This window comes from Vulpes vulpes, chromosome 14, assembly GCF_048418805.1.
Source record: "Vulpes vulpes isolate BD-2025 chromosome 14, VulVul3, whole genome shotgun sequence".
In the NCBI taxonomy this organism is placed as follows: domain Eukaryota; kingdom Metazoa; phylum Chordata; class Mammalia; order Carnivora; family Canidae; genus Vulpes; species Vulpes vulpes.
The window spans coordinates 38517963-38543861 of NC_132793.1; the positions used below are offsets into that span (position 1 = coordinate 38517963).

General features: G+C 36.1%; 1 protein-coding gene across 14 annotated transcripts in view; it reads right to left on the minus strand.

The window, feature by feature from the left end:
- Nucleotides 1–25899, minus strand: part of TASP1 (taspase 1) — a 349892-nt gene that overhangs the window by 183533 nt on the left and 140460 nt on the right. For all 14 annotated transcript variants that reach the window (XR_011996969.1, XR_011996971.1, XR_011996970.1 and 11 more), the window contains one exon: nucleotides 17814–17924. Coding sequence is in view for 7 of the 14 variants with exons in the window: in XM_072736405.1 (XP_072592506.1) it covers nucleotides 17814–17924 (111 nt within the window). In the remaining 7 variants the exon portion in view is untranslated. The remainder of the gene's footprint in view (nucleotides 1–17813; nucleotides 17925–25899) is intronic.

Sequence of the window (25899 nt, forward strand, 5' to 3'; positions counted from 1 at the left end):
GTAAAATGTAACAACATATAACTACAATGTGAGGAGGAGAAGAGTAAAAAAATGGGTTCAAACTTAAATGACTGCCACCTGCATATAGACTGCTACATGCAGAAGATATATACAAACCTAATGGTAACCATATATCAAAACCACTAATATGCAAAGAATAAAGAGAAAGAAATATAATAAATATGTCACTAAAGAAAATCAGGAAATCATGAAAGACAAGAAAAGATCAGAGAAAATCTTCAGAAACCATGAAACAAATAGATACTTATCTGTCAATAATTACTGTGAATGTAAGTGGACTAAATGCTCTAATCAAAAGACACAGGATTATTAAACACACACACACACACACACACACACACACACACACACAACCCATCTATATGATGCCTACAAGAGACTCATTTTATTTATTTATTTATTTTAAGATTTTAACTACTTACTCACGAGAGACACAGACACAGGCATAGGGAGAAGCAGGCTTCAGACAGGGGGAGCCTGATGTGGGACTTAATCCCAGAACTCCAGGACCATGCCCTGAGCTGAAGGCCAACACCCAACCGCTGAGCCACCCAGGCATCCCAAGAGACTCATTCTAGACCTAAAGACAATTTCAGATCGAAAGTCAAGGGACAGAGAAACATTGATCATGCAAATGGATATGAAAAGAAAGCCAGAGTAGCAATACTTACAACAGACAAATAGACTTTAAGAAAAAGATACTATATAATAATAAAGGGGACAAGGGCAGGGGGTAGGGGTGAATGGGTGACGGGCACTGAGGGGGGGCACTTGACGGGATAAGCACTGGGTGTTATTTTATATGTTGGCAAATTGAACACCAATAAAAAATAAATTTATTATAAAAAAATAATAATAAAGGGGACAATCCAACAAGAAGATATGAAAATTGTAAATATTTGTGAATAGAACAAAGGAGTACCCAAATATATAAAACAATTAATAACAAACAGAAAAGAACTAATCAACAACCAAACAGCAATAGCAGGGGACTTTCATAACCCACCTTACATCAATGGACAAATCATCTAAACAGAAAATCAACAAGGAAACAATGGCTTTTAATGATACACAGGAACGAATGGATTTCACAGATATATTCAGAATATTCCATCCTAAAACAGCAGAATACACATTGTCTTCAAGTGCACATGGAACATTCTCCAGAATAAGTCATATATTAGCCCACAAAATAAGCCTCAACAAATTCAAGAAGACCAAAGTCATATCATGAATCTTTACTAATCACAACATTATAGAACTGGAAGTTAACCACAAGAAAAAAATCCAGAAAGACCACAAATGTATGGGAGGGTAAATAACATGCTATTAAACAGTGAATGGATCATCAAGGGGGAAAAATTACATGGAAAAAAATAAAAACACAACAATCCATGGGCCACATGGGTGAAATCTGTGGTTGAGCATCTGCCTTCGGCTCAGGTCATGATCCCAGGGTACTGGAATCAAGTCCCGTATCCGGATCCCCACAGGGTGCCTGCTTCTCCCTTTGTCTATGTCTCTGCTTCTCTCTCTGTGTTTCTAATGAATAAATAAATAAAATCAGAAAGAAAGAAAGAAAGAAAGAAAGAAAGAAAGAAAGAAAGAAAGAAAGAAAGAAGAAAGACCTTTGGGATGTAGCAAAGGCTGTTCTAAGAGGGAAGTTTATGGCACTACAATCCCACCAAAGGAAGCAAGAAATTTTTCAAACAAGTAACCTAACCTCACACATAAAGGAGCTAGAAAAACAACAACAAACAAAACCTAAAACAAGCAGAAAGAAGGAAATAATAAAAATTAGGACAGAAAAAAAAAAGAAATACAAACTAAAAAACAATAGAAGAGATCAATGAAATCAGGAGCTGATTCTTTGAAAAAAAAAAATCAGTAACATTGAGAAACTTCTAACCAGACTTATCAAGAAAAAAGAAGGACTCATATAAGTAAAATCACAAATCAGAGAGGAGAAATAACAACCAACACCACAGAAATACAATTATAGATCATAGTATGAAAAGCTACATGCCAACAAACTGGACAATCTAGAAGAAATGCATAAATTCCCAGAAACATAAAAGCTACCAAAAATGAATCAGAAAGAAGTAGAAAATTTGAACAGATCAATAATCAGCAAAGAATTGATCAGTAATAAAAAAAACAAACCTCCCAAGAAACAAAAGTCCAGGACTAGATGGCTTCCCAGGTGAATTCTACCAAACATATAAGAAGAGCTAATAAATTCTTCTCAAATTATTCCAAAAATTAAAAAAGGAAGGAAAATTTCCCAATTCATTCTATGAAGCCAACATTACCTCGATACCAAAATCAAATCAAGGCACCACTAAGAAAGGAAACTACAAGCCGATATTTCTGATGAACGTAGATGCAGAAATTCTCAACAAAATATCAGCAAACTAAATCCAACAACACATTTTAAAAAATCATTCACCACAACCAAATGGCAATTATTCCTGGGATGCAACGATGGTTTGATATTTGCAAATCAATCAATGTTATACATTATTACATCAATAAGAGAAAGGATAAGAACCATATGATCATTTCAGTAGACATGGAAAAAGCATTTGACAAAGTACAACATCCATTCATGATTTAAAACACACACACACCTAAATAAAGAAGGTTTAAGGGGAACATACCTCAGCATAATAAAAGCCATATATCAGAAAGGCACAGTTACCATCATACTCAATGGTGAAAAACTGAAAGCTTTCCCCCTAAGATAAGGAACAAGACAAAAATAGCCATTCTCACCACATTTATTCAACACAGTACTAGAAGTCCTAGCCACAGCAATCATACAAGAGGAAGGAATAAAGGGTATCCAAACTGGTAAGGAAGGTTAAACATTCACTATTTGCAGATGACATGATAGTATGTATAGAAAACCATAAGACTACCAAGAAACTGCTAGAACTAATAAATGAATTCAGTAAAGTCACAGGAAATAAAATCAATGTGCAGAAATCTGTTGCATTTTTATACACCAATAATGAAGCAACAGAAAGAGAAATTAAGAAAATCCCATTTACAGTGTACCAAAAATAATAAGATCTCTAGGAATAAACCTAAGCAAGAGGTAGAAGATCTGTACTCTGAAAACTATAAAACACTGATGAAAGAAATTGAAGATGACACAAAGGGATGAAAGAACATTCCAAGCTCATATGTTGAAAGAAAAAATATCATTAAAGTGTCTGAACTACCCATAGCAATGTATATATTAAACCCAATCCCTATAAAAACACCAATAGCATTTTTCACAGAACTAGCACAGTTCTAAAATTTATATAGAACCACAAAAGATGGGCAGCCCTGGTGGCTCAGCGGTTTAGCACTGCCTTCAGCCCAGGGCCTGATCCTGGAGACCCAGGATCGAGTCCCACGTCGGGCTCCCTGCGTGGAGCTTGCTTCTCTCTCTGCCTCTCTCTCTCTCTCTCTCTCTCTCTCTCTCTCTGTCTCTCATGCATAAATAAATAAAATCTTTAAAAAAAAAAAAAAGAACCACAAAAGATCCTGAATAGCCATAGCAATCTTAAAAAGAAAAGAAAAGACATCACAATTACATACAACAAGTTGTATTACAAAGCTGTAGTGATCAAGACAGTATGTGATTGGCACAAAAACAGACACAGAGATCAATGGAACAGAATAGAAAATCCAGAAATGAACCCGCAACTATATGGCCAATTAATCTTCAACAAAGCAGGAAAGAATATCCAAAGGAAAAAAGTCTCCTCAACAAATGGTGCTGGGAAAACTGAACAAACACATGCAAAAGAAAGAAACTGGACAACTTCCTTACACCATACACAAAAATAAACTCAAAATGGAGTAAAGACCATAATGTGAGCCCTGAAACCATAAAAATCCTGAACACAGGCAGCCTCGTAGCAACTTTTTCCTAGATAGATCTCCTGAGGCAAGGGAAACAAAAACAAAAATAAACTATTGAGACTACATCAAAATAAAAGGCTCCTGCAGAGCAAAGGAAACAATCTAAAAGGCCACCTACGAGGTGGGAAAAGATATCTGGATATGACGTATCCAATAAAGGGTTGTATCCAAAATATATAAAGAATATATAAAACTCAATACCCAAAAAAACAATCCAATTTTAAAAATGGGCAGAAGACATGAATAGACACTTCTCCAAAGAAGACATTGAGATTCCAACAGATTTGTGAAGAGATGTTCATCATCACTTAGTATCAGGGAAGTGCAAATCAAAACTACAATGAGAGGGCAGCCCCAGTGGTCCCGTGGTTTAGCGCTGCCTTCAGCCCAGGGTGTGATCCTCAGGACCTGGGATCAAGTCCCGCGTCGGGCTCCCTGCATGGAGCCTGCTTCTCCCTTTGCCTGTGTCTCTGCCTCTCTCTGTCTCTGTGTCTTTCATGAATAAATAAATAAAATCTTTTTAAAAAAATTAAAAGGAGATACCATCTCTCACCTGTCAAAATAGCTAAAAATCAACAACACAAGAAATGACAGGTATTGGCAAGGATGTGGAGAAATAAGAACACTGTTGGTGGGAATGCAAACTGGTGCAGTCGCTGTGGAAAACACTATGGAGGTTCCTCACGAAGTTAAACATAGAACTACCCTATGATCTGGCAATTTTACTACTGAGTATCTTCCCAAAGAATACAAAAATACAAATTCAAGGAGCTACGAGTACCTCATTGTTTATTGTAGCATTATTTACAACAGCCAAATTATGGAAGCAGATCCAGTACCCATTGACTGATGAATGGATAAAAAAGATATGATACATGTACATAATGGAATATCATTCAGTCATACAAAAAAATGAAATCATTCCATTTGCAATGACGTGGATGGAGCTAGAGAGTATAATGCTTAGCAAAATAAGTTATTCAAAGAAAGACAAATACTATATGATTTCATTCGTGTGTGGAATTTAAGGAACAAAACAAACGAGCAAAGAGAGAGACAAATCAAAATGGACTCTTAATTATAGAGAACAAACGGATGGTTACCAGGGAGGATGGGGGTGGGAGGGATTAAGGAGTGCACTTGTGATGAGCACCATGTGTTGTATGGAAATGTTGAATCACTATGTTGTATACCTGAAACTGATATAACACTGTATGTTAATGGGAATCAAAATAAAAACTTAAAAAAAGAATGCAACATATTTATTTCATATTTTCTATCTAGTGATTCTAATATGTAAGGTCTTTGACAAGCTGGTTAAAGTTTCTATTAACATATGTACTCTCCCTCATGGTTACTCTCCTTTATGAAAAGTATTTTATTTCAATTTAAGGTTGTATAAATATGGATTCACATTTGAGGGCTATTTTGAGATCTGACTTGAAAGAGCATTCCTTCACAAAAGATTTTCATTTTCTTCTGTTAAGCCCTGGAAGTTACACATATCTAGGACTACCTTAAATGAAAATTCTGTTCTATTCACTTGAAAGTGTGATTTTTGCAGTTAGTATTTTGTCCTGCACTGTTGGATTATTTGTAATCAGAAGGTTCCAAGATCTCCATCCACGATTACCGGAAACAGGCATGCCTATATTTTCTCAACTTTAGTGTGGTATTTATTGCATCTTACATTTTAGTTATGATGCATTTGCCTTTTTTCTTTCCATACAATGCAAGTCAAGTTCCTTGACAGAAAAGCTGTTTTGTTTTCTTCATCTGTGAACCTCTAGTAGTAGCCAACAAAGTATATAATGGATTTCAATGAATATTTATTAAATAAAAAAAATGTTTAAAATTCTGAAAGTATAAATGCATAGGGCCCAAGAACTATCAATGAATAATGCTTTGGCAGTTGCCTAATTTATTGTTTTCCTAATCTGTGATTTATACACGTGAGTAAAACAGACTAGGTATCACATTTTTTATGATAATGAAGCAGAAACATGTTTGATTTTTTTAATGGATAAAGAGTAAATTATCTTAAGGGTCTCCCTAAAGCTCCAGGCAGCTATGAAGGAAGAAGATTTTAGTGTTTGAAAAAGAAAAATGTCTGCAAGGAATATAGACAAAAGTCTTACAAAAATGCAAAACTGCACTGGTGAAGTTTTTCTTGAAGATTTCAAAATCATTTTAAAGTTTTCTAAATTATAAAGAAATTGATGATACTTTACTGATCCCAGAAAAAAGTTAAAATGTATAATGACAGCTTACTTTTGCCCTTCCTATGGAAGCTAATGCTCATGAATTATCAAGGTTTTAGTTAAGATTTGCTCATTAAAAGAGGGGACTCCCTTCAACCTCAAATGTTGATGGCATTCTGCATTTCACAATATGTTAATAAAGTATAAGAATATTCCCCGAAGAAATTAAATAAAAGAACACAGAGCAAAATCCACTTTTTTAATCATAATACTTTATACCACATAGAATTTCTCAGTAATGGCCACACAGAGTATAGGTTGATAATACAAATAACTTAGAAAATCAAAGAGAAGAAGAAATTTGATTTTTACATTTAACATTTTATCAACTATTATACTTAGTAGTGTGTTGAACCAACTAAAAAATGTACTGTGACATTACTTGTTGAGAACTGGGCAAGAAGCTATAATGCTACCCTGAAGGTCACATACCACACGTACAGCCACAGTTTGCGTGGAAAAAAAGAATAATTCATGAAACTAAGTTCATTCAAAACTAACCGTGAATAGGAAAAGTCACATCTGAATCATTGTAAGAGCTTTAAAATGTGTGTGTACTCATTTAAAAAGCACAACTAAAAAGGAAATCTATTTATTTCTTTTCCCTACTTAACTAAGCATTCAGCCTATAATCAGCTGGTTAGCATGAAGTATTATTAAGGCACTATTTTTACAGTACCCATTTTTATGGGTTTTGTATGTTACACAAACAGTGGTTTTTTAAAAAATGCATGAATTGGTTATTCTCTTTCATGCTTCCTATATTAAGTCAAACCAATGCTCTGGATCTTGGCATATTGGTAATGCAAGTGGAAACAAAAACAGTTCAGTCTTCATAATGTCTTTCAACTTTATTCATTTTATCACATTAAAGTCTCATTTATCAAAAATAGATTTTTTTTTCAAAAATAGATTTTTAAAAAGCCCTGCGTTTAAGATAATTTCAGAGTTTGTTTCAAACTACCAAAAAAGTAGGAAATAACAAGTCACTGACTAGAAAAATACATAAAAACAAATTATTTAATCATAAGTATAAAATTAGTTTTTTAAAAAATCCCTCATTGCTGCAGAAGGTCAGAGATATCAAACACATCACGACTCAAAAAAAAAGATGGATTATTTTAAAATTCTGTCGAAATGGTTATTGCCACACCATTTTTAAATCTTTCATTTTAGGTAATTTTGCTATTAAAAAAGTTAAATGTCAATTTAAAAAAATCACCCAAACAATACAAAAATGGTCAAGAGCTATGAGCAGGTAATTCATGAATTAATACAAAAGGCCAAGTTACATGTAAAAAGTTGCTCAGCCTCACTCATCAAGAAAAGAGGACTTAAAACTGGAAACCATTTTTCTAATCCATTATTTTGGATATTTTTTTAACATTGATAATAACCGTTAGAATGTGAAGGAGAATTCCAGTTTCCAATCTAGCATGTAAGGAGCTTGGAAGTTGTTACTGTATCCTAACAACAAGTAAAAAGCTGAACAAACTAAAAAATCAACAACTCTTCTTAGATTCATTAGAAAACTGAGGGCACAAAGCAACCCAAAACTGGAGACAGATACAGAGAATCACAACTTATCAGAGCACAAAAGTATGAACAGAACCCTCCAAACAATTAGTGATGGGGTAGGAAAACCAGAATTGTAACTGAAGAACTGCTAGAGTCTTGGTGTAGACCGTCTGAGAGTTAAAAACTCTGGTCAGGGGGCTGGGGGCTAGGAATGGGATGACACTTTGTGAGTTTTAACACCTGGAGCCCTACTAGGTTTTCACAGTAATGAAAACTGAAGAAAAATTCTTTCATGCTTCTAGGAGGAGGAGGAAGAAACCATTTTTAAATATAAGAGAGCATTCCATTCTTATAAACAAAGCTTGCCCTCAAGAGAAACTATTTTACCAGAGCCAAGTCTGTGGCATTTTATCAGAGCCTAAACTCAATGTAAAATACTCAACTCCAACCAGTTCTGACCTTCTATGTGAAAGAAGAGAGCAGAGGTGAAAAACTAAAAGGCACTTGAGAAATCACAGACCAGAGACACAGGCTCACTAAATTACTGGGACGTAATTATAGGAATACAGAACATTCTCTTCCCCCTACCTCTCATCACCATATTAGTAAAGGCCGATTTCCCACAATTCCTTTTAACCAATACATAATGTCCAATTATCAAGAAAAAATTACAAAGCTTACTATAATGCCAAAAACAAAGTTTGAAGAGCCAGAAGAAGCATCAAACCAGATTCAGATATGACAAGAATGCTGGAATTATCAGACAAGGAATTTAAAAGAACTATGATTAATAAACTAAGGGCTCTAATGAAAAAGTAGACAACATTCAAGAACAAAGGATAATATAAGTACAGAGATGGAATGTCTAAGAAAGAATACAAAAGAAATGCTAGAGATCAAAAACATTAAGGATATGAAAATAGAAACATCTAAAACTGGAAAAGCAACAAGAAAAAGACTGAAAAGAAAAGCAGAACAGAATATTCAAGAACTATAGAACAACAACAAACGATGTAACCTAAACAAAAGGGGAACACCAAAAGAAGAGGAAAGGAACAGAAGAAATATTTGAAACAACTGAGAGTTTCTCCAAATTAACATCAGACACCAAAATTACACATCCAGGGAGCTCAGAGAACAGGCAAGATAAATGCCAAAAAAAACTATATCCAGGCAAATCATATTCAAAGTATAGAAAATCAGGGATGCCTGGGTGGCTCGGCGGCTTAGCACCTGCCTTCGGCCTGGGGCGTGATCCTGGAGACCCGGGATCGAGTCCCACGTCAGGCTCCCTGAGTGGTGCCTGCTTCTCCCTCTGCCTGTGTCTCTGCCTCTCTGTGTGTGTCTCTCATGAATAAATAAATAAAATCTTAAAAAAAAAAAAGTATAGAAAATCAAAGATAAAGATAAAAATCTTGAAAGAAGCCATAGGGAAGAAACACCTTACCCATAGAAGAACAAAGATAAATATTACGTCTGACTTCTCAGAAATCATGGAACAAAGAAGAGAGTGATGCAAAATAGTTCAAATGTCAAAAGAAACATCAACAAAAACACACAAAAAACTCCATACTTGAATGTGTGGACTGCAAAATTATCTTTCAAAAGGAGGAATAAAGACTTTCTCTGACAAACATTTGGGTATTTGTTGCCAGTAGATCTGCCTTGCAAGAAATATTAAAAGAAACACTTCAAAGAGAAGGAAATTGATAAGCCAGAAACATGGCTCTACATAAAGAAAGGAAGAACATTAAAGAAGGAATAAGGTGAGGGTAAATAAACTTTTATTTTTCTTATTTATAAGTGATCCAACAGACAATAATTTGTTCGAAATAATAATAACAATAATGTATCTTAGTGTATGTGTGTGTGTGTGTGTGTGTGTTTATATGATTATGAAAGCCTGAAATGAATGAAAGCAATGATATAGGGATATAAGGGAGGAATTAGGAGTTTTTTGTTATTCGAGTTACTTGCACTACCCATCAAGTAGTATGGTATTATTTGAAAGTGGACCTAGATTAGTTGCAAGTGTATATCACAAACTGTAGGGCAACCACCAGAAAAAAGTAAAACAAAACAAAACAAAACAAAACAAAAAACACTGATATGCTACAAAAGGAGAGAAAATGGCATCCTGTAAAATGCTCAGAGTATAGAGAAATAGGCATTCCTACACGGGAAAATGATATAGACAAAAATTATAGACGACATGAATCTCTCTCAGTAGGGAAACAGATAAATTATGGAACCACAGAATATTCAGCTATAAATCTATGTATACTGATATATTAAAAGCCTCAAGATAAGGGGTGTCTGGGTGGCTCAGCCGGTTAAACATCTGCCTTTGGCTCAGATTGTGTTCCCGGGGTCCTAGGATCAAGCCCTGCACTGGGCTTCCTGATCAGTGGGAAACCTGCTTTTCCCTCTCCCTCTGCCCCTCCTCCTGCTTGTGCTCTCAATCTCTCTCTCTCTCTCTCTCTCTCATGGACAAATAAAATCTTTAAAAAAAAAAATCAAGATACGTTAAGTGAAAAGTATGCTGCAAAACAATATATTAGAAATCTCTTCTTTTCTATGAGGCCAGCATCACCTTAATTCCGAAACCAGACAAAGACCCCACCAAAAAGGAGAATTACAGACCAATATCCCTGATGAACATGGATGCAAAAATTCTCAACAAGATACTAGCCAATAGGATCCAACACCACATTAAGAAAATTATTCACCATGACCAAGTAGGATTTATCCCCGGGACACAAGGCTGGTTCAACACTCATAAAACCATCAATGTGATTCATCATATCAGCAAGAGAAAAACCAAGAACCATATGATACTCTCATTAGATGCAGAGAAAGCATTTGACAAAATACAGCATCCATTCCTGATCAAAACCCTTCAGAGTGTTGGGATAGAGGGAACTTTCCTTAACATCTTAAAAGCCATTTACGAAAAGCCCACAGCAAATATCATTCTCAATGGGGAAGCACTGGGAGCCTTTCCCCTAAGATCAGGAACAAGACAGGGATGTCCACTCTCACCACTGCTGTTCAACATAGTTCTGGAAGTCCTCGCCTCAGCAATCAGACAACAAAAAGACATTAAAGGCATTCAAATTGGCAAAGAAGAAGTCAAACTCTCCCTCTTCGCCGATGACATGATACTCTACATAGAAAACCCAAAAACCTCCACCCCAAGATTGCTAGAACTCATACAGCAATTTGGTAGCGTGGCAGGATACAAAATCAATGCCCAGAAATCAATGGCATTTCTATACTCTAACAATGAGACTGAAGAAAGAGAAATTAAGGAGTCAATCCCATTTACAATTGCACCCAAAAGCATAAGATACCTAGGAATAAACTTAACCAAAGAGGTAAAAGATCTATACCCTAAAAACTATAGAACACTTCTGAAAGAAATTGAGGAAGACACAAAGAGATGGAAAAATATTCCATGCTCATGGATTGGCAGAATTAATATTGTAAAAATGTCAATGTTACCCAGGGCAATTTACACGTTTAATGCAATCCCTATCAAAATACCATGGACTTTCTTCAGAGAGTTAGAACAAATTATTTTAAGATTTGTGTGGAATCAGAAAAGACCCCGAATAGACAGGGGAATTTTAAAAAAGAAAACCATAGCTGGGGGCATCACAATGCCAGATTTCAGGTTGTACTACAAAGCTGTGGTCATCAAGACAGTGTGGTACTGGCACAAAAACAGACACATAGATCAATGGAACAGAATAGAGAACCCAGAAGTGGACCCTGAACTTTATGGTCAACTAATATTCGATAAAGGAGGAAAGACTATCCATTGGAAGAAAGACAGTCTCTTCAATAAATGGTGCTGGGAAAATTGGACATCCACATGCAGAAGAATGAAACTAGACCACTCTCTTTCACCATACACAGAGATAAACCCAAAATGGATGAGAGATCTAAATGTGAGACAAGAGTCCATCAAAATCATAGAAGAGAACACAGGCAACACCCATTTTGAACTTGGCCACAGTAACTTCTTGCAAGATACATCCACAAAGGCAAAAGAAACAAAAGCAAAAATGAACTATTGGGACTTAATCAAGATAAGAAGCTTTTGCACAGCAAAAGATACAGCCAACCAAACTAAAAGACAACCTACAGAATGGGAGAAGATATTTGCAAATGACGTATCAGATAAAGGGCTAGTTTCCAAAATCTATAAAGAACTTATTAAACTCAACACCAAAGAAACAAACAACCCAATCATGAAATGGGCAAAAGACATGAAGAGAAATCTCACAGAGGAAGACATGGACATGGCCAACACGCCATGAGAAAATGCTCTGCATCACTTGCCATCAGGGAAATACACATCAAAACCACAATGAGATACCACCTCACACCAGTGAGAATGGGGAAAATTAACAAGGCAGGAAACAACAAATGTTGGAGAGGATGCAGAGAAAAGGGAACCCTCTTACACTGTTGGTGGGAATGTGAACTGGTGCAGCCACTCTGGAAAACTGTGTGGAGGTTCCTCAAAGAGTTAAAAATAGACCTGCCCTACGACCCAGCAATTGCACTGTTGGGGATTTACCCCAAAGATTCAGATGCAATGAAACGCCGGGACACCTGCACCCCGATGTTTCTAGCAGCAATGTCCACAATAGCCAAACTGTGGAAGGAGCCTCGGTGTCCATCAAAAGATGAATGGATAAAGAAGATGTGGTCTATGTATACAATGGAATATTACTCAGCCATTAGAAAAGACAAATACCCACCATTTGCTTCAACGTGGATGGAACTGGAGGGTATTATGCTGAGTGAAATAAGTCAATCGGAGAAGGACAAGCAGTGTATGTTCTCACTCATTTGGGGAATATAAAAAATAGTGAAAGGGAATATAAAGGAAGGGAAAAGAAATGTTGGGAAATATCAGGAAGGGAGACAGAACATAATGACTCCTAACTCTGGGAAACGAACTGGGGGTGGTGGAAGGGGAGGAGGGCGGGGGGTGGAGGGGAATGAGTGACGGGCACTGAGGCGGACACTTGACGGGATGAGCACTGGGTGTTTCTCTGTATGTTGGTAAATTGAACACCAATAAAAATTAATTTAAAAAAAAAAGAAATCTCTTCTTTATAATTTTTAAAATGATGAAAGAAGGAGAGTGGGGGTGGGGGATACACAGACAAACAGAATAGATTATAAAGACCTACACCAAATTGTAGGCAGCAGTTCTTTCTGGCAAAGCAACAAGACTTAGAGTAAATGGAGGGGGGTATCTGTCTTGGTTACTATGTAAAATTTTTCTATGTATACACTGCGGTGAGAATCTCTAGATATATTATCTATGCAGATGCTTTCTTAAAAGAAAAAAACAAAGGAAGCAAGAAAGGAAAAATATAGTAGTGTCCTTCCATAAAACCAAGAAAGTCATTGCTAGCTTGTCTCAGTCACTGACAGAATGATTTTAACCAAATTACTTCAAATAGGAACTTGAGATCCACCATTAACAATTTAATTTATAGTTTCAATTGAGGAGCAATTTGATTTACAACTATACTTTTATACAAATAGTTTAGATTGGCCTGTGAACAAACCCAGGATCAAAAAGAATTTTGGAACTAGAGGGGACTTTCTGGCCCCTCATTTTACACATGAGGAAACTGAGAACAAAGAGATTTGTCCTAAAACAAACAACTAATTTCTTCACTGTTAAAAAGAGGAAAGAATTCAACCTTCTTGCTCCTTGCTCAGGACTCTGGTAAATTCAACTTATTTCTTCAAACTACTTTATAAATATCACCTGTGGTTCCCGAAAATTCCCAAGTGGTTCCCGAAAATTTTCATTTTCCAAATCACCTGATTAATAAAAAGAATTTCACATTTTCATGTTGGGTGCAGTAGAAAGTCAAAGAACTTAGCATGGTGAAGGAATGGAATGGAATGGAATGGAATGGAATGGAATGGAATGGAATGGAATGGAATGGAATGGAATGGAATGGAAAGGAAAGGAGCAAAGGAAAGGAAAGGAAAGGAGCAAAGGAAAGGAAAAAGGAAAGGAAAGGAAAGGAAAGGAAAGGAAAGGAAAGGAAAGGAAAGGAAAGGAAAGGAAAGGAAAAAGGAAAGGAAAGGAAAAGGAAAAGGAAAAGGAAAAGGAAAAGGAAAACAACGTAAGCAGCTTGCTACATCCAGTGAGTCAGACACAGAGTCCAGAGTGCAACCCAACTCTGCTAACCCCCAGGATATTCTCCCCTTGTGTTTTTTTATTCATTTTACTTAAAAAAGAAAAAAAAGGCAATGTGATCCTGTAGAAAGAATACACACTGACCAGGTGACATTGGGCAAGTCATTAAACTTGGAAACTAAGTTTCTTCAACTATTAAATAAACAGAGTCAATCAGATGAGCTCTGAAGTTTCTTACTTCTTTCTGTGAACCTGGAATTTTAAAAATACAGCTCAAATGCATTAGGTTATGGGATCCAGTGGCAAAAAAATACAGTGGCAGTCTAACTCTGAATACCTTCAAAGAGCTAATGAGAAGGAGAGCACAGACAACAGTAGAGAGCAGAGTGGACTTTAGGAATTCCAAATCTGGAAAGGTAGAACTAGCTGGTGAACCTGTGGTTTTAGATTCAGTAAAGTGCTTCAGAAAGTTGCCATGCACCATAATTCTACACCTACCACAGGTTTCCAGGAAGTTAACTTCTCCTGAACATCTAGTTTTCACTTCTTAGTATTCTTTCTCACTATTGTTCTGAAAATGCATCTAATATAGTTGGACAACTAATACCAAATTATATAAATTATATATGGTATTAAGGCCAAGAATTTGGTTTCCTTAAAAATAAAAAACATTCAACATCAGTAATTGCTAAAACAAGCAAACAAACAAAATAATACTTAAGTTTGATTCTGATATATTTGAGGATATAGTAACACGAATGTAATTAATCTTTTTCCAAAAAATCATAAGAGGCAAACTTCAAAGACCTGTTCCTAACTCATTCCTCAGCTCACATTTTGCTATCAGGCAATTCTTGCTAGCATGAATATAGCTAATACCATTACTTATGTCTTCATAACCTCAGTTTAACTACCTGTAAGAAAGCACCTATACAAAATCTCTTCTTACTGAATTCTTTTCCTACAGTTATTCACTCTGTTCTTCCTTCAGATATATCCAATTCTTTCTTGCCCACCAACTGTTTTTCTTTCTCTCTTTGCCCTAAAAATCTTTTATAATAGGGTATGATAGATACTTATTAAAGGCTTTAACAATGAAATAGTTTTATCCACACCCCCAGAACTTTCCATTGATCCCCTCAGTTATATGTGTGCATACCTAGTTGATATAAGTTTTATACTTTGAGCTTCTAAGTGGACTTTCATAAATTTGAAGTAGAGGCAGCTTTTGGATGAAATGTGTTTTAAGTAGGTAAATCCTAAATTTTGGCAGAATAAGTAGTTTAGAGCTTCCCACCAGTATCCTAGGTAGAACTGGGGCTAGGCTGTGACTAGACATGTGGACATCGGTGGGAAAACCAGAAGAAAAGAATTGATCACTAGTATAGATTTCTGTCCCTCTTTCCAAGCTGCTGAAGGTGGAGGAAAAAGAGGAGAACAAACAAAGCAAAACAAAAAAAAAAAAAAAAAAAAAAAAAGCCCTAGCTAAATCTTCAGAATCCAAGAATAGATGAGGCCTCAAGACACAGAAAGCCAGGTAGGGAAGTTCCCCATTTCCATGCCACACTCAGACCAATAAGATGCTGCAGGAGTAAAGTGGAAAAACTAGCCTGATATACATGGGCCATGAATACTTGATGTTCTCACTGATTATTCCAGAAGTTTCAGACCATCTGATTCTACTACCACTAGCATCTACTGTCAGTGGATGCTATGCGTACTAAGGAAACCAGATGTTACAACAAGACCACAGTCACCATAGTGAATTCAGCAATAATAGAAGCCAATAACCCATAAAGGAGATGGAAGGCAAGTCTCATCTGAGCAGAAGTCAACAGCAGGAAGAGGATGACCATGAGTGAGATGGTCCCTCCCACAATGACAAAGAAGCTCCCTTGAAACCCCATGCCACCCAGTAGAGAGGGAAAAGTGGCAAACAAATATACAATGCCATGTATAAAGAGAGACTAGGCTTACATGGAAGGAACTAGCAGAATGAAGGCAAGGAGTCAGGCATTAAACTGAGTTAAAGAAGATAAACAGTTACAAAAGGCACCTTTCCTGCAATTTCCAGCATGGGCTGGGAAGGCAGTATGGGTATGGACATCTGGTGAAGTATGCCCCAAACACAGGCCAACACAGTCCTTCTGTGACTTTGAAGCCTAGGTTTGGGCCTAGCAGTAGGCCCCCTTCAGCTGCACAGGACCCCCTTGGCAAGGCCCCACACAGTCTGCATGTAGCCCCTATGGCCCAGAGGGTCAAACACCAAGTAAGTCCTTCTATAAACTCTCTGTGGCCTGTGGGCTCTGAAGTCCTCTATGTCTTCTGCTCCCACTAGTGCCAATCTCCCACTATACACTTGGCCAGTAGATACTAATCATCTGTTCCCTATCTGTACTCAAAACTCAAGAATAGCCTATTGTTTGCACAGCGACTCCAGACCCATCCCAGTCTGGTGAAACCAATGAACTTTTCTGCTACCTGGTGGCCAAACCAAACCTCCTTCATCAAGATCTGTACCCCTTCCAAGTATGTCCTTACTGGGACACTCTCTCACCTCTAGAGTACTACCTACAGTTTCTTTATATCTTACAGTTGCTCTTTCAACACGATTAACAATTTTTTGTGTTAAACTTCCCCTAATTAACCTAATGTATAGTTTCTGTCTCCTGACTGGACCCAGAGAGCTACATCCACCTAGTCTCAAAATCTGAGTCTATGAATATTTCCACTTCTTCATTTCGTCTCTACCCCATGGACCATTCCCAGCCCCTCATGTCTCTTTCCTATAGAGATGGTCTTGGACAACCTCAGATCTACTTTATAAACCCTCCCCCCAAATACCAATTTGTTTGTCAACTTAGAAACACATAAGGGTTCTCTCCTTTCTGTCAGATCAAATATGAACTCCTATGCTGAGATTTTTAAGGCTTTCTGTGACCTGGCCTCACCAGACCCACTGCACATCTGGAATACTTCCTGCCAGGTAAAAGTCATGTAGATGTCTGGCCAACATGATACTACATCCTACTGTCAGGTCTGTGTTCATGCTCCTCTCTTCTCCCTCTTTTCCCACTTATTCCAAAGTCTTCTGGGACCAGTTCTAAGAGCCCCTATCCATGAGTTCTTTGGGGAACGATTTCTTGCTACACTTTTGTCTGTGTTATCCTTATCACATAATTAGCATCTTCATATACCCTGTCTTAATTCTCCAACTAGAGATACCACTTCCCAGATTAACCCTGTAATACCCTTCTCCAATTTATTCATGGCTATTACTCTAACTCATTTTTAACTATACTTTATATGTCTTATATAACTTCACTAGCCTTCACATAGTGGTAAGCTCAATGTTACATGACAGGAAAATCAGACTAAGTCAGAGAGTTTTAACCCTATGTAACAGTTGTGGATAGGGCCATTGCTAGGCTATACAAAATCTTTCTACAGATTAGAAAAAGGCACCCCTTCCTCCAAACTGATGAAGCCTCACATCTGGTTACACAGTTTGGCAAATGGAGCCCAGGCAGGATTTCAACTCAACCTTATATACGACTATACATAGCAGCACTGGATTCATTAATATATCACGGACTAAAAGATGAATCAAAATGTATTAGAAAAAAAACTTTTAAAGGATGTTATCCCTTGAATTGTGCTTTAGTAGAATTTTATGCTATATCATTCTAATCCTAGATAATGTCTCAGCTTGGGCATTAGATTAGTTATATGGCAAATTTCAAGCATCTGTGGGTATCTCCTGTAATTCTTTTCATAACCAATATTAACTGAAGGTCGAAGTCTATGCTAGGCCCTGGAGCTAGGCCTTGTTGCACAAATATAGTATCTGACTGATTTACAGCTCAGTGATCAATCTATAATTAGAAGAACATTATTTTTAAAGTCATACTTACTGATAAACTTGTTTTGCATAGTCTCCAACAGTGCCTGGTGAGCATCTTCAGCTTGTAAAGCATGTGAACATTCTCTAGCCAATATGGTACGTACAAGATGCTCCCCACATCCTAGAAATAAAAGAAGACCAAGAACTATTGAGGAAAAGCAGTTCTAAACATCCTTCTTATCATATTAACATTAAAACATCTTCATATGTCACTTAAGAAATAGTTTTGGAGAATAATTCAGTGATGGATGAAATGACTTCTATGAGCAATCTAGAATTTTAGTTAGAAAACTCAGTAGAATGTAAAGAAATAAATAACTGTCTAATATCAAAAGGAAACAGAAAAATAAAAGAAAACCCCTTTTTCATAGGAATGATTTACATAATAAAGAAATTCAGATTCTCTGCCTAGGAATCTCCTAGGGCTTTGTCTCATTTTCACTGTTGGATAACTACAGAAATTCTGTTTTATAATTTATTTGTTTACATACAATTGTCCTAGTCTACAATTTTGCCTCACCATCCCACACACCTGGAAGCATGGGAGAAATCTAAACAGCCCAGGGCAATCTAGATCTCCATCTAACCACTTTTCACTAAAATGTCTGCCACATATCAACGGCTACAAAGTGGACTTAATAAAATAGCAGCTTTCTCACCTTATAATAGTAACTTACATAGCCTACAGAACTACTCTGTAATTCTAAAAAAAGAATGCATTTTAAATCCATGGAGTGAACTTGGGACCATTCAGACACACTAAGAAAGCGTATGTATAATGGCAATGGAAAGCACTGCCTAAAATTCCATTACAGTTTCTATCTGTTAAAAGTAGAAACTGGGGTCACCTGGGTGACTCAGTCGGTTAAGCATCTGCCTTCGTTTCAAGTCATGATCCCAAGGTCTTGGAATGGACCTGGCATTGGGCTCCCTGCTCAGCGGAGAGCCTGCTTTTCCCTAGTCTTCTGCCCCTTCCCCTGCTTGTGTTCTTTTGTGGAGCCTCTCTCAAATAAATAAAATCTTTTAAAAATATATATTTAAATAAATAAATAAAAATAGAAACTTCCTGCAAAAGTAGAGACAAAGGAAATTCAATTTATAGGTTGATAAGTTCAAATAAAAGATTTCTGAAGAGACTTACTTTTTTCTTAGATATAAAAAATATTAAAAAGCTACTTTGATAACCATTGGAGGAGTAAATCTTTCAAAAAAAATACTAAGTAATGGGGCACCTGAGTGGGTCAGTCAGTTAAGCATTCCACTCTGGGTTTCAACTCAGGTCATGATCTCATGGGACATGAGATAGAGCCCCCTGTGGGAAGTCTGCTTGAATATTCTCTCCCTCTGCCCTCCCCAACCACACACATGTGCTCACACACTATCTCTCTCTCTCTCTCTCTCTCTCAAATAAATCAGTAAATCTTAAAAAAAAAAAAAAAAAAAAAATACTAAGTGCTACTGGAAATGCTTATTCTACATAAAATCAGTTATATTAATTAAAATGTAAATTTCCTCTTACACAAATGAGAACAGTAGATAATACATAAGACCTGCTTCCTGTCTCTTAAAGAATCAGGCTTTTTTTTTTTTTTAAGATTTTATTCATTCATTCATGAGAGACACACAGAGAGAGGCAGAGACATAGGCACAGGCAGAGGGAGAAGCAGGCTCCCCACAAGGAGCCCAACGCAGGACTTGACCCCAGGATCCCAGGATCATGCCCTGAGCCAAACGAAGACACGCAACCACTGAGCCACCCAGGTGCCCCAAAAATAAAATAAAATCTTGAGGGAAGCAGCTCAACATGGGCACTGGCTGCCTAACTTGCTTACACCAAGTTCCAAACCCCTGTGCTCTTGGCACTGCCCTTATCAGTCAAGCTTGCTTCAGTTCCAGTGGGATGGGTCCCTCACCCAGAAGACCAGCAGAAACCCCTGCCCAGACCATACCTCCTGGCCAGAGAGTTCTATAGGGCCAACTTCTGGTGGAGTTGGTGTCAGGGTCATTTCACAAGTAGACCAGAGCCCACCTAGTTAAAACTTTCCACATTTAGGTCAGTAACCAAACATTGCCCACAAGTTAAAAGAACCTCTGCAGATGAGTGGCCTGAAGGACAGAGCTGCCAAAATAATACAGCACAGTGCACACAGCAAGGCATTCATTCAAAATAAAAGGAGAAACAGTCCCAGACAAGCAAAACCCAACAGAGTTCAAGACCAATACACTAGCCCTGCAAGAAATATTAAAGGAGACTTTTTTGAGTGCCAAAGAGAAACCAAAAGTGACAAAGACAAGAAAGGATCAGAGAAAATCTCCAGAAATAATGACAAAGTAATAAAATGGCAATAAATACATATCTATCAATTATTTCACATGTAAATGACTAAAGGCTCCAATCAAAAGCCACAGGGTGTCAGAATAAGTGAAAAAACAAGACCCATCTATATTCTGTCAATAAGAGACTTATTTTGGACCTAAAGACACCTGCAGAGTGAAAGTGAGGAGGTAGCAAAATATTTATTATGCAAATGGATGTTAAAAGAAGGCCAGAGTAGCAATATATAGTGGACAAACTAGACTTTTTTTGTTCTTGTAATTTTTTTTATAGATTTTATTTAGAGAGAGAGAGCTAGTGCAAACAGGGGGAATGGCAGAGGGAGACAGAGAGAATCTTAAGCAGATTTCTGGCTGAGTGGGGCACCTGGCACAACCCTGAGGTCATGATGTGAGCCAAAATCAAGAGTCGGACGCTCAACTGAATAAGCTACCCAGGTACTCCTGTTCTTGTACTGTTTTTATCCTCCTTTGGCAACAGAGTAGCATTGGTCTCATCAACTGATTCTGAATGTGTTCCCTCTATTCCATTATTTACAAGGTTTTGATAAAGATTTTTATTAATTTAGTTTAATGTTTGGTAGGATTCACTAATGAAACCATGTGGTCTTGGGCTTGTCTGTGCTGGAAGATTTTTGATTCCTAATTCAACTTTCATTCTCATTACTGGCCTAAGATTTCCTACTTCTTGCATTCAAGACTCATGATTGAATCTTAATAATCTGTGCATTGTTAGGAATTATCTGAAGATTTTCTAAGTTAATTATTTGTCAGTATATACTTGTTTATAGTAATCTATTATCACACTATGTAATTCTCTGATTATCTGTTGTATTGTTTTCTTTTTCTCATTTTGGTTTTTGAGTCTTTTTCTTCTTAGTTAACATAGTTAAGCACTGCCAATTTTGTTTACTTTTTTGGAAAAATGGGTCATTATTTTCAAAATTATTGTATTGTTTGTATTGTTATTGTTTATTCTGGTCTCAATTTTATTTAAAATTTCTGACTTTTTTTTGTTATTTCTATCCTTTACTAAATTTCAGCTAAGCTTTTTTTTCTAGTTCCTTGTGGTGTAATGTTGTTTATTTGAACTTTTTCTTAATACAAGCATTTATAGCGTAAATTTCACTCTAACATCTGCTTTTGCTGCATCCCATAGGTTTTGAAAAATTGTGTTTTATTTTTCTTTTGTTTTGAGAGATATTTTGATTTCCATTTGATTTCCTACTTGGCCCACTGCTTGTGCAGTAGCATGTTTTTTTAATATTTATATATTAAATGTTTAATATTTACATCGTGGATTTTTCATCTTTGTGTTATTGTTGATCTTTAGTTTTGTACCATTGTGGTTGGAAAATATAGTTGGTATGATTTCAGTCTTCTTAAATTTGTAATATTTGTTATGCCTCTTTTTACGTGACTTAACTAGGGGATTCTTCTGTGTATACTTGAAGAAAATGTATATTCTGTTTTTCTTAGATGGAAAGTTATATACATATCTTTTAGAACCACATATTCTGAAGTATGTTTCAAGTAAAAAATGTTCCTGTTGAGAAAAAAAAAATTAAAAGCTCACCTTAAAAAAAAATTCGTGCCAAAGGTATTCCATTAGTTTATTAGAAAATCAAGTTCTACATTTATTCACATAATAGGCAAAGGTTATCAAAGGATCTGAGCACCTACTGAGAATAAAGGAGAAGTATGACTCAATTCTATAGTCAAAAAATTCACAGCAAAAGAAGGAGCATCTCTACCATCCACTCAGATTCCCCCCACAGGTCCAGGGACAAAGCAACGTTTTCTCATGTTATTAATTTGCACACACGAGCGTGTACACACACATACATACACACACACACATGCACACACCCCACTTGTAAAGGTTCTTAGCAATCAGAAATATGAGCTAAGATTATCATATGAAAGAACTTCTTTTAAAAAATGTCTACAAATTTTTAAATTTGTGAATCATAAAGCAATACAAACTGATATAATACACAATTCTGTTTAACTGGCATATACTATGACAAGCATTGGCACCAACAACAATCACCCTAAAAAATGTTATCTATAATTGTTAAACCATTGCTATTCCTTTCATATCAGTAATGTTCCCTTCATATGTAATACCTCTCATTCTCATTCTCTCCTTCCCTTTATCCCTCCCAATATATACACGCACAAATGCATACACAGGTATGTGCATATTATGAATACACATACAATATATACTTATTGCCAAGAAACACAAACCATTCAAAAAGTGTGAAAGTTTTTTTAAAAAATCACTTGATATTTTGCTAGAAGTAATTTCCCTGAATTTTTTGGTAAAGTGTAAATGTAAATATCCTTCCAGATCTGAATATCATTTTATATGCACCTACACTTAGAGGAAGATCTAGAAATGCAATTTAATATATAACTTTCTGAGCAGGACTGTGGTGTTCCTTATTTTGTAAAAGTTTTGCAATATTATTTTTATAATCAGGAAGAAAATAGCAATAAAGCTAATAGAAAAGAAACCATTTTTGACACTTAATATGTTAAGACACTGTGCTAAGTTCATGAAACCCCGTAAATTTCAATTCCCTTTTGTGTACATACTTGATGTTGAAGAGTGAAATGTTATACTTTGGAACAATAATAATTGTTAGGAAATTGGCATATTATAAGCTAAATGGGTGTTCAAAAGGTTATGTACACATGCCTCAAGTCAAACAGCTAAACCACATGAAGTTAACATTACATCAAAAGTACACAATATGTGGTCAGAGAGACTTTCCTCCGTTGTTACACAAGAATATACAGGGTTTTCCAATGATTGATTTTTCACCAAGAAACTTTTAAAATTATGACTTCTATTCGGACATATATCACCTCTAACATAAGAGCGTTGACATCAAAAGCTTGTTCTCCTACAGGTTCCAATCAAAGAAAAGTTTGACTTATGTGGTTTTACCCACAAAATTCCAAGGTTTCTTAGAATATGCTGCCAGATAGCTGAAGTGTGATTCAAAGGCAAACAGTTCCATTCTTTATACATGAATATGAAGAAATAAGCCTTTCGTTGTATCCTCCTTCTGTCCTTATTCAGGCAAGTGTGTATTCATATACTCAAATCTTAACAGAAAACATAAATTATACATAGAATGAAGACCTAACAACAAACATAGAAGAAAAGTGATATGGGCATACCTCAGAGATATTGCAGGTTCAGTTCTAGACCACTGCAATAAAGTGAGTCAAATAAATGTTTTGGTTTCCTAGTGCATATGAAAGTTATGTTTACGAAAGTTATGTTTACACTATCCTCTAGTTTATTAAGTATGCAATAACATTATGTCTAAAAAGAACAATGTACATACTTTAATTTAAAAAACACTTTAGGGACACCTGTGTGGCTCAGCGGTTGAGTGTCAGCTTTGGCTTAGGGTGTAATCCCAGATTCCCAGGATCGAGTCCCGCATTGGGCTCCTTGCATGGAGCCTGCTTCTCCTCCCTCTGCCTGTGTCTCTGCCTCTCTCTGTGTCTCACATGAATAAATAAGATGTTAAAAAAAAAAACAAAAAACACTTTATTGCTAAAAAATGCTAACCATCATCTGAGCTTTCAGTAAGTCATAATAACTGACCAGAGATCACCATAACAAATATAATAATAATGAAAAAGTTTGAAATGTTGTGAGAATTACCAACATGTGACACAGACACAAAGTGAGCAAACACTGTTGGAAAAATGGTGCCAACAGACTTGCTCAACAAAGGGTTGCTATAATCCTTCAATTTGTTTTAAAAAAAATAGTAATATCTGTGAACCACAATAAAGTAAAGCACAATAAAATGAAGTATGTCATTTAACATTTAATATTAAAAATATTTAATATTAATAAATATTTAATATTAAAATATTAAGTTTAAAAGAACTTACTTATTTAGCATCAGTAAGAGTGAAAACTGCATGGATTGAAACACATACTGAATTCATAACTTACATTCTAAAAAGCATTTGTCACCTTTGAAAGATGCTATAGAACCAATTCATATTCCAAAAACTGGTAAGTAAAAATAAACAATCTAGCATTTCTCTGTCCTTCCAGTAAGAACTATACACCATGGTAACCAAATAGTTTTATAAAGGACAATTTTCTCCATAGAAGTATCCCAACTAATCAATAAAGAAGAATTAAACAGAATTAGAATAAAATCATTTGTAACCTATAAAATGATAACTGATAATAGCAGCAATCATCAATAGCTCCTAATACCACAAAAGGACACAGACATTAAATGTCCTTTGATATAATTACACCTGTGTAGTCTTGCCCCACACTAAAAAATTTACACTTGAATCTGAACAAGTCTCTAAATTCAGTTATCTATTTCCATAAATAAAGAGCTTTTGCAAAAAACCTATAGCTAACATCACACCTAATGGTTAAAAACTGAATTGTTTCTCCCTATATCAGAAACAAGGTAATGATGCCTACTTTTATCAGTCCTATTCAACAATATTCTGGAAGTTCAAGCCATGGCAATAGGCAAGAAAAAGAAATAAAAAGCATAACGATCAGAAATAAAGAAGCAAAACTGCTTTGCAGATGACATAACTTATTATGTAAAATCCAAGGGAATCTACACAACTACCAGAGGTGTTTCTCCAGGTTCTTCCTATCTTGTTAGTAGTCTAGGGCAAAGGTTGGCAACAGATACCTGCCTAGTATTTACCAGTCCCCAAAACGTGGACTTGATTTTCATTTCTTCCCCCAACCACTCACTCACCAGATTGTTACTGAGCACCCACTTGGTGCCAGTCCCAGAGTGCATAGCAGTTGGCAGGGCACTATTGCATAATGTCAGATATCCCTAGTGGTGGTGGATCCCTACTTTGCTACTAAGTATTTAGTCAACAGTCACCCTGGCCAATCCAGATGCCGGTGCCCTCATTGTGTATCTTACAGATCAACTTTGGGGATTTAGATGAGAACCCTATATTCAGAAAGAGCCCTGGTCATTCCCATAGCCCACTATGAGCCACTCTCTATGGCTCAGTTATCTCCCACTAATCCCAACCCTGAGCCCAGTCTCAGTTCACTCCTTCCCAGTATGCTTCCTGTTACAGAGACTCCAATATGCCCCATACTCAAAGACTTGAAAAATATCAAACATTCTCTTGTGAGAATTACATTTCCTCTCATGAGAATTAAAATACATTTCCTCTCTTGTGGGGATCCTTAACCTTTCAAAACCTATACTGAGGATGAATTCACAATAAAAAATTATAAATCACATATGCATACACATATGTGCGCACACACACTTATAAGATGAAATGAGCAGATGTAAAAATAGGAGGATTATCAAACCAAGAAGTGATAATAGAACAAAAAATGGACATTTTGTTAAAAAAAGATAAACTAAATATTTTAGGTTTTATAATCTACATATGCTCTCTGACAAATATTGTTTTATTTTTACAACAACTCTTTAAAAATTTAAAAATTATTCTTAGCTCATGGGCTGTGTACAAATATAGGCCATGGGCCAGAATTGGCCCACAGGTCATAATTTGACTATCTCTATAATAGAACAATTTGTAGTACAAAGATTAAAAGGAAGAGAGATCATAAAATTTAAAAACAGAATAATCTGGGAGCAGGCACCAGGGAGAGGTATGCAGATTTTTCAAAGAACGAAATAAAACTTTTCAAATTAAAAGAAAATGGTTTAAAACTGAATGCAAGAGAGAGAAATAAATGGCATACC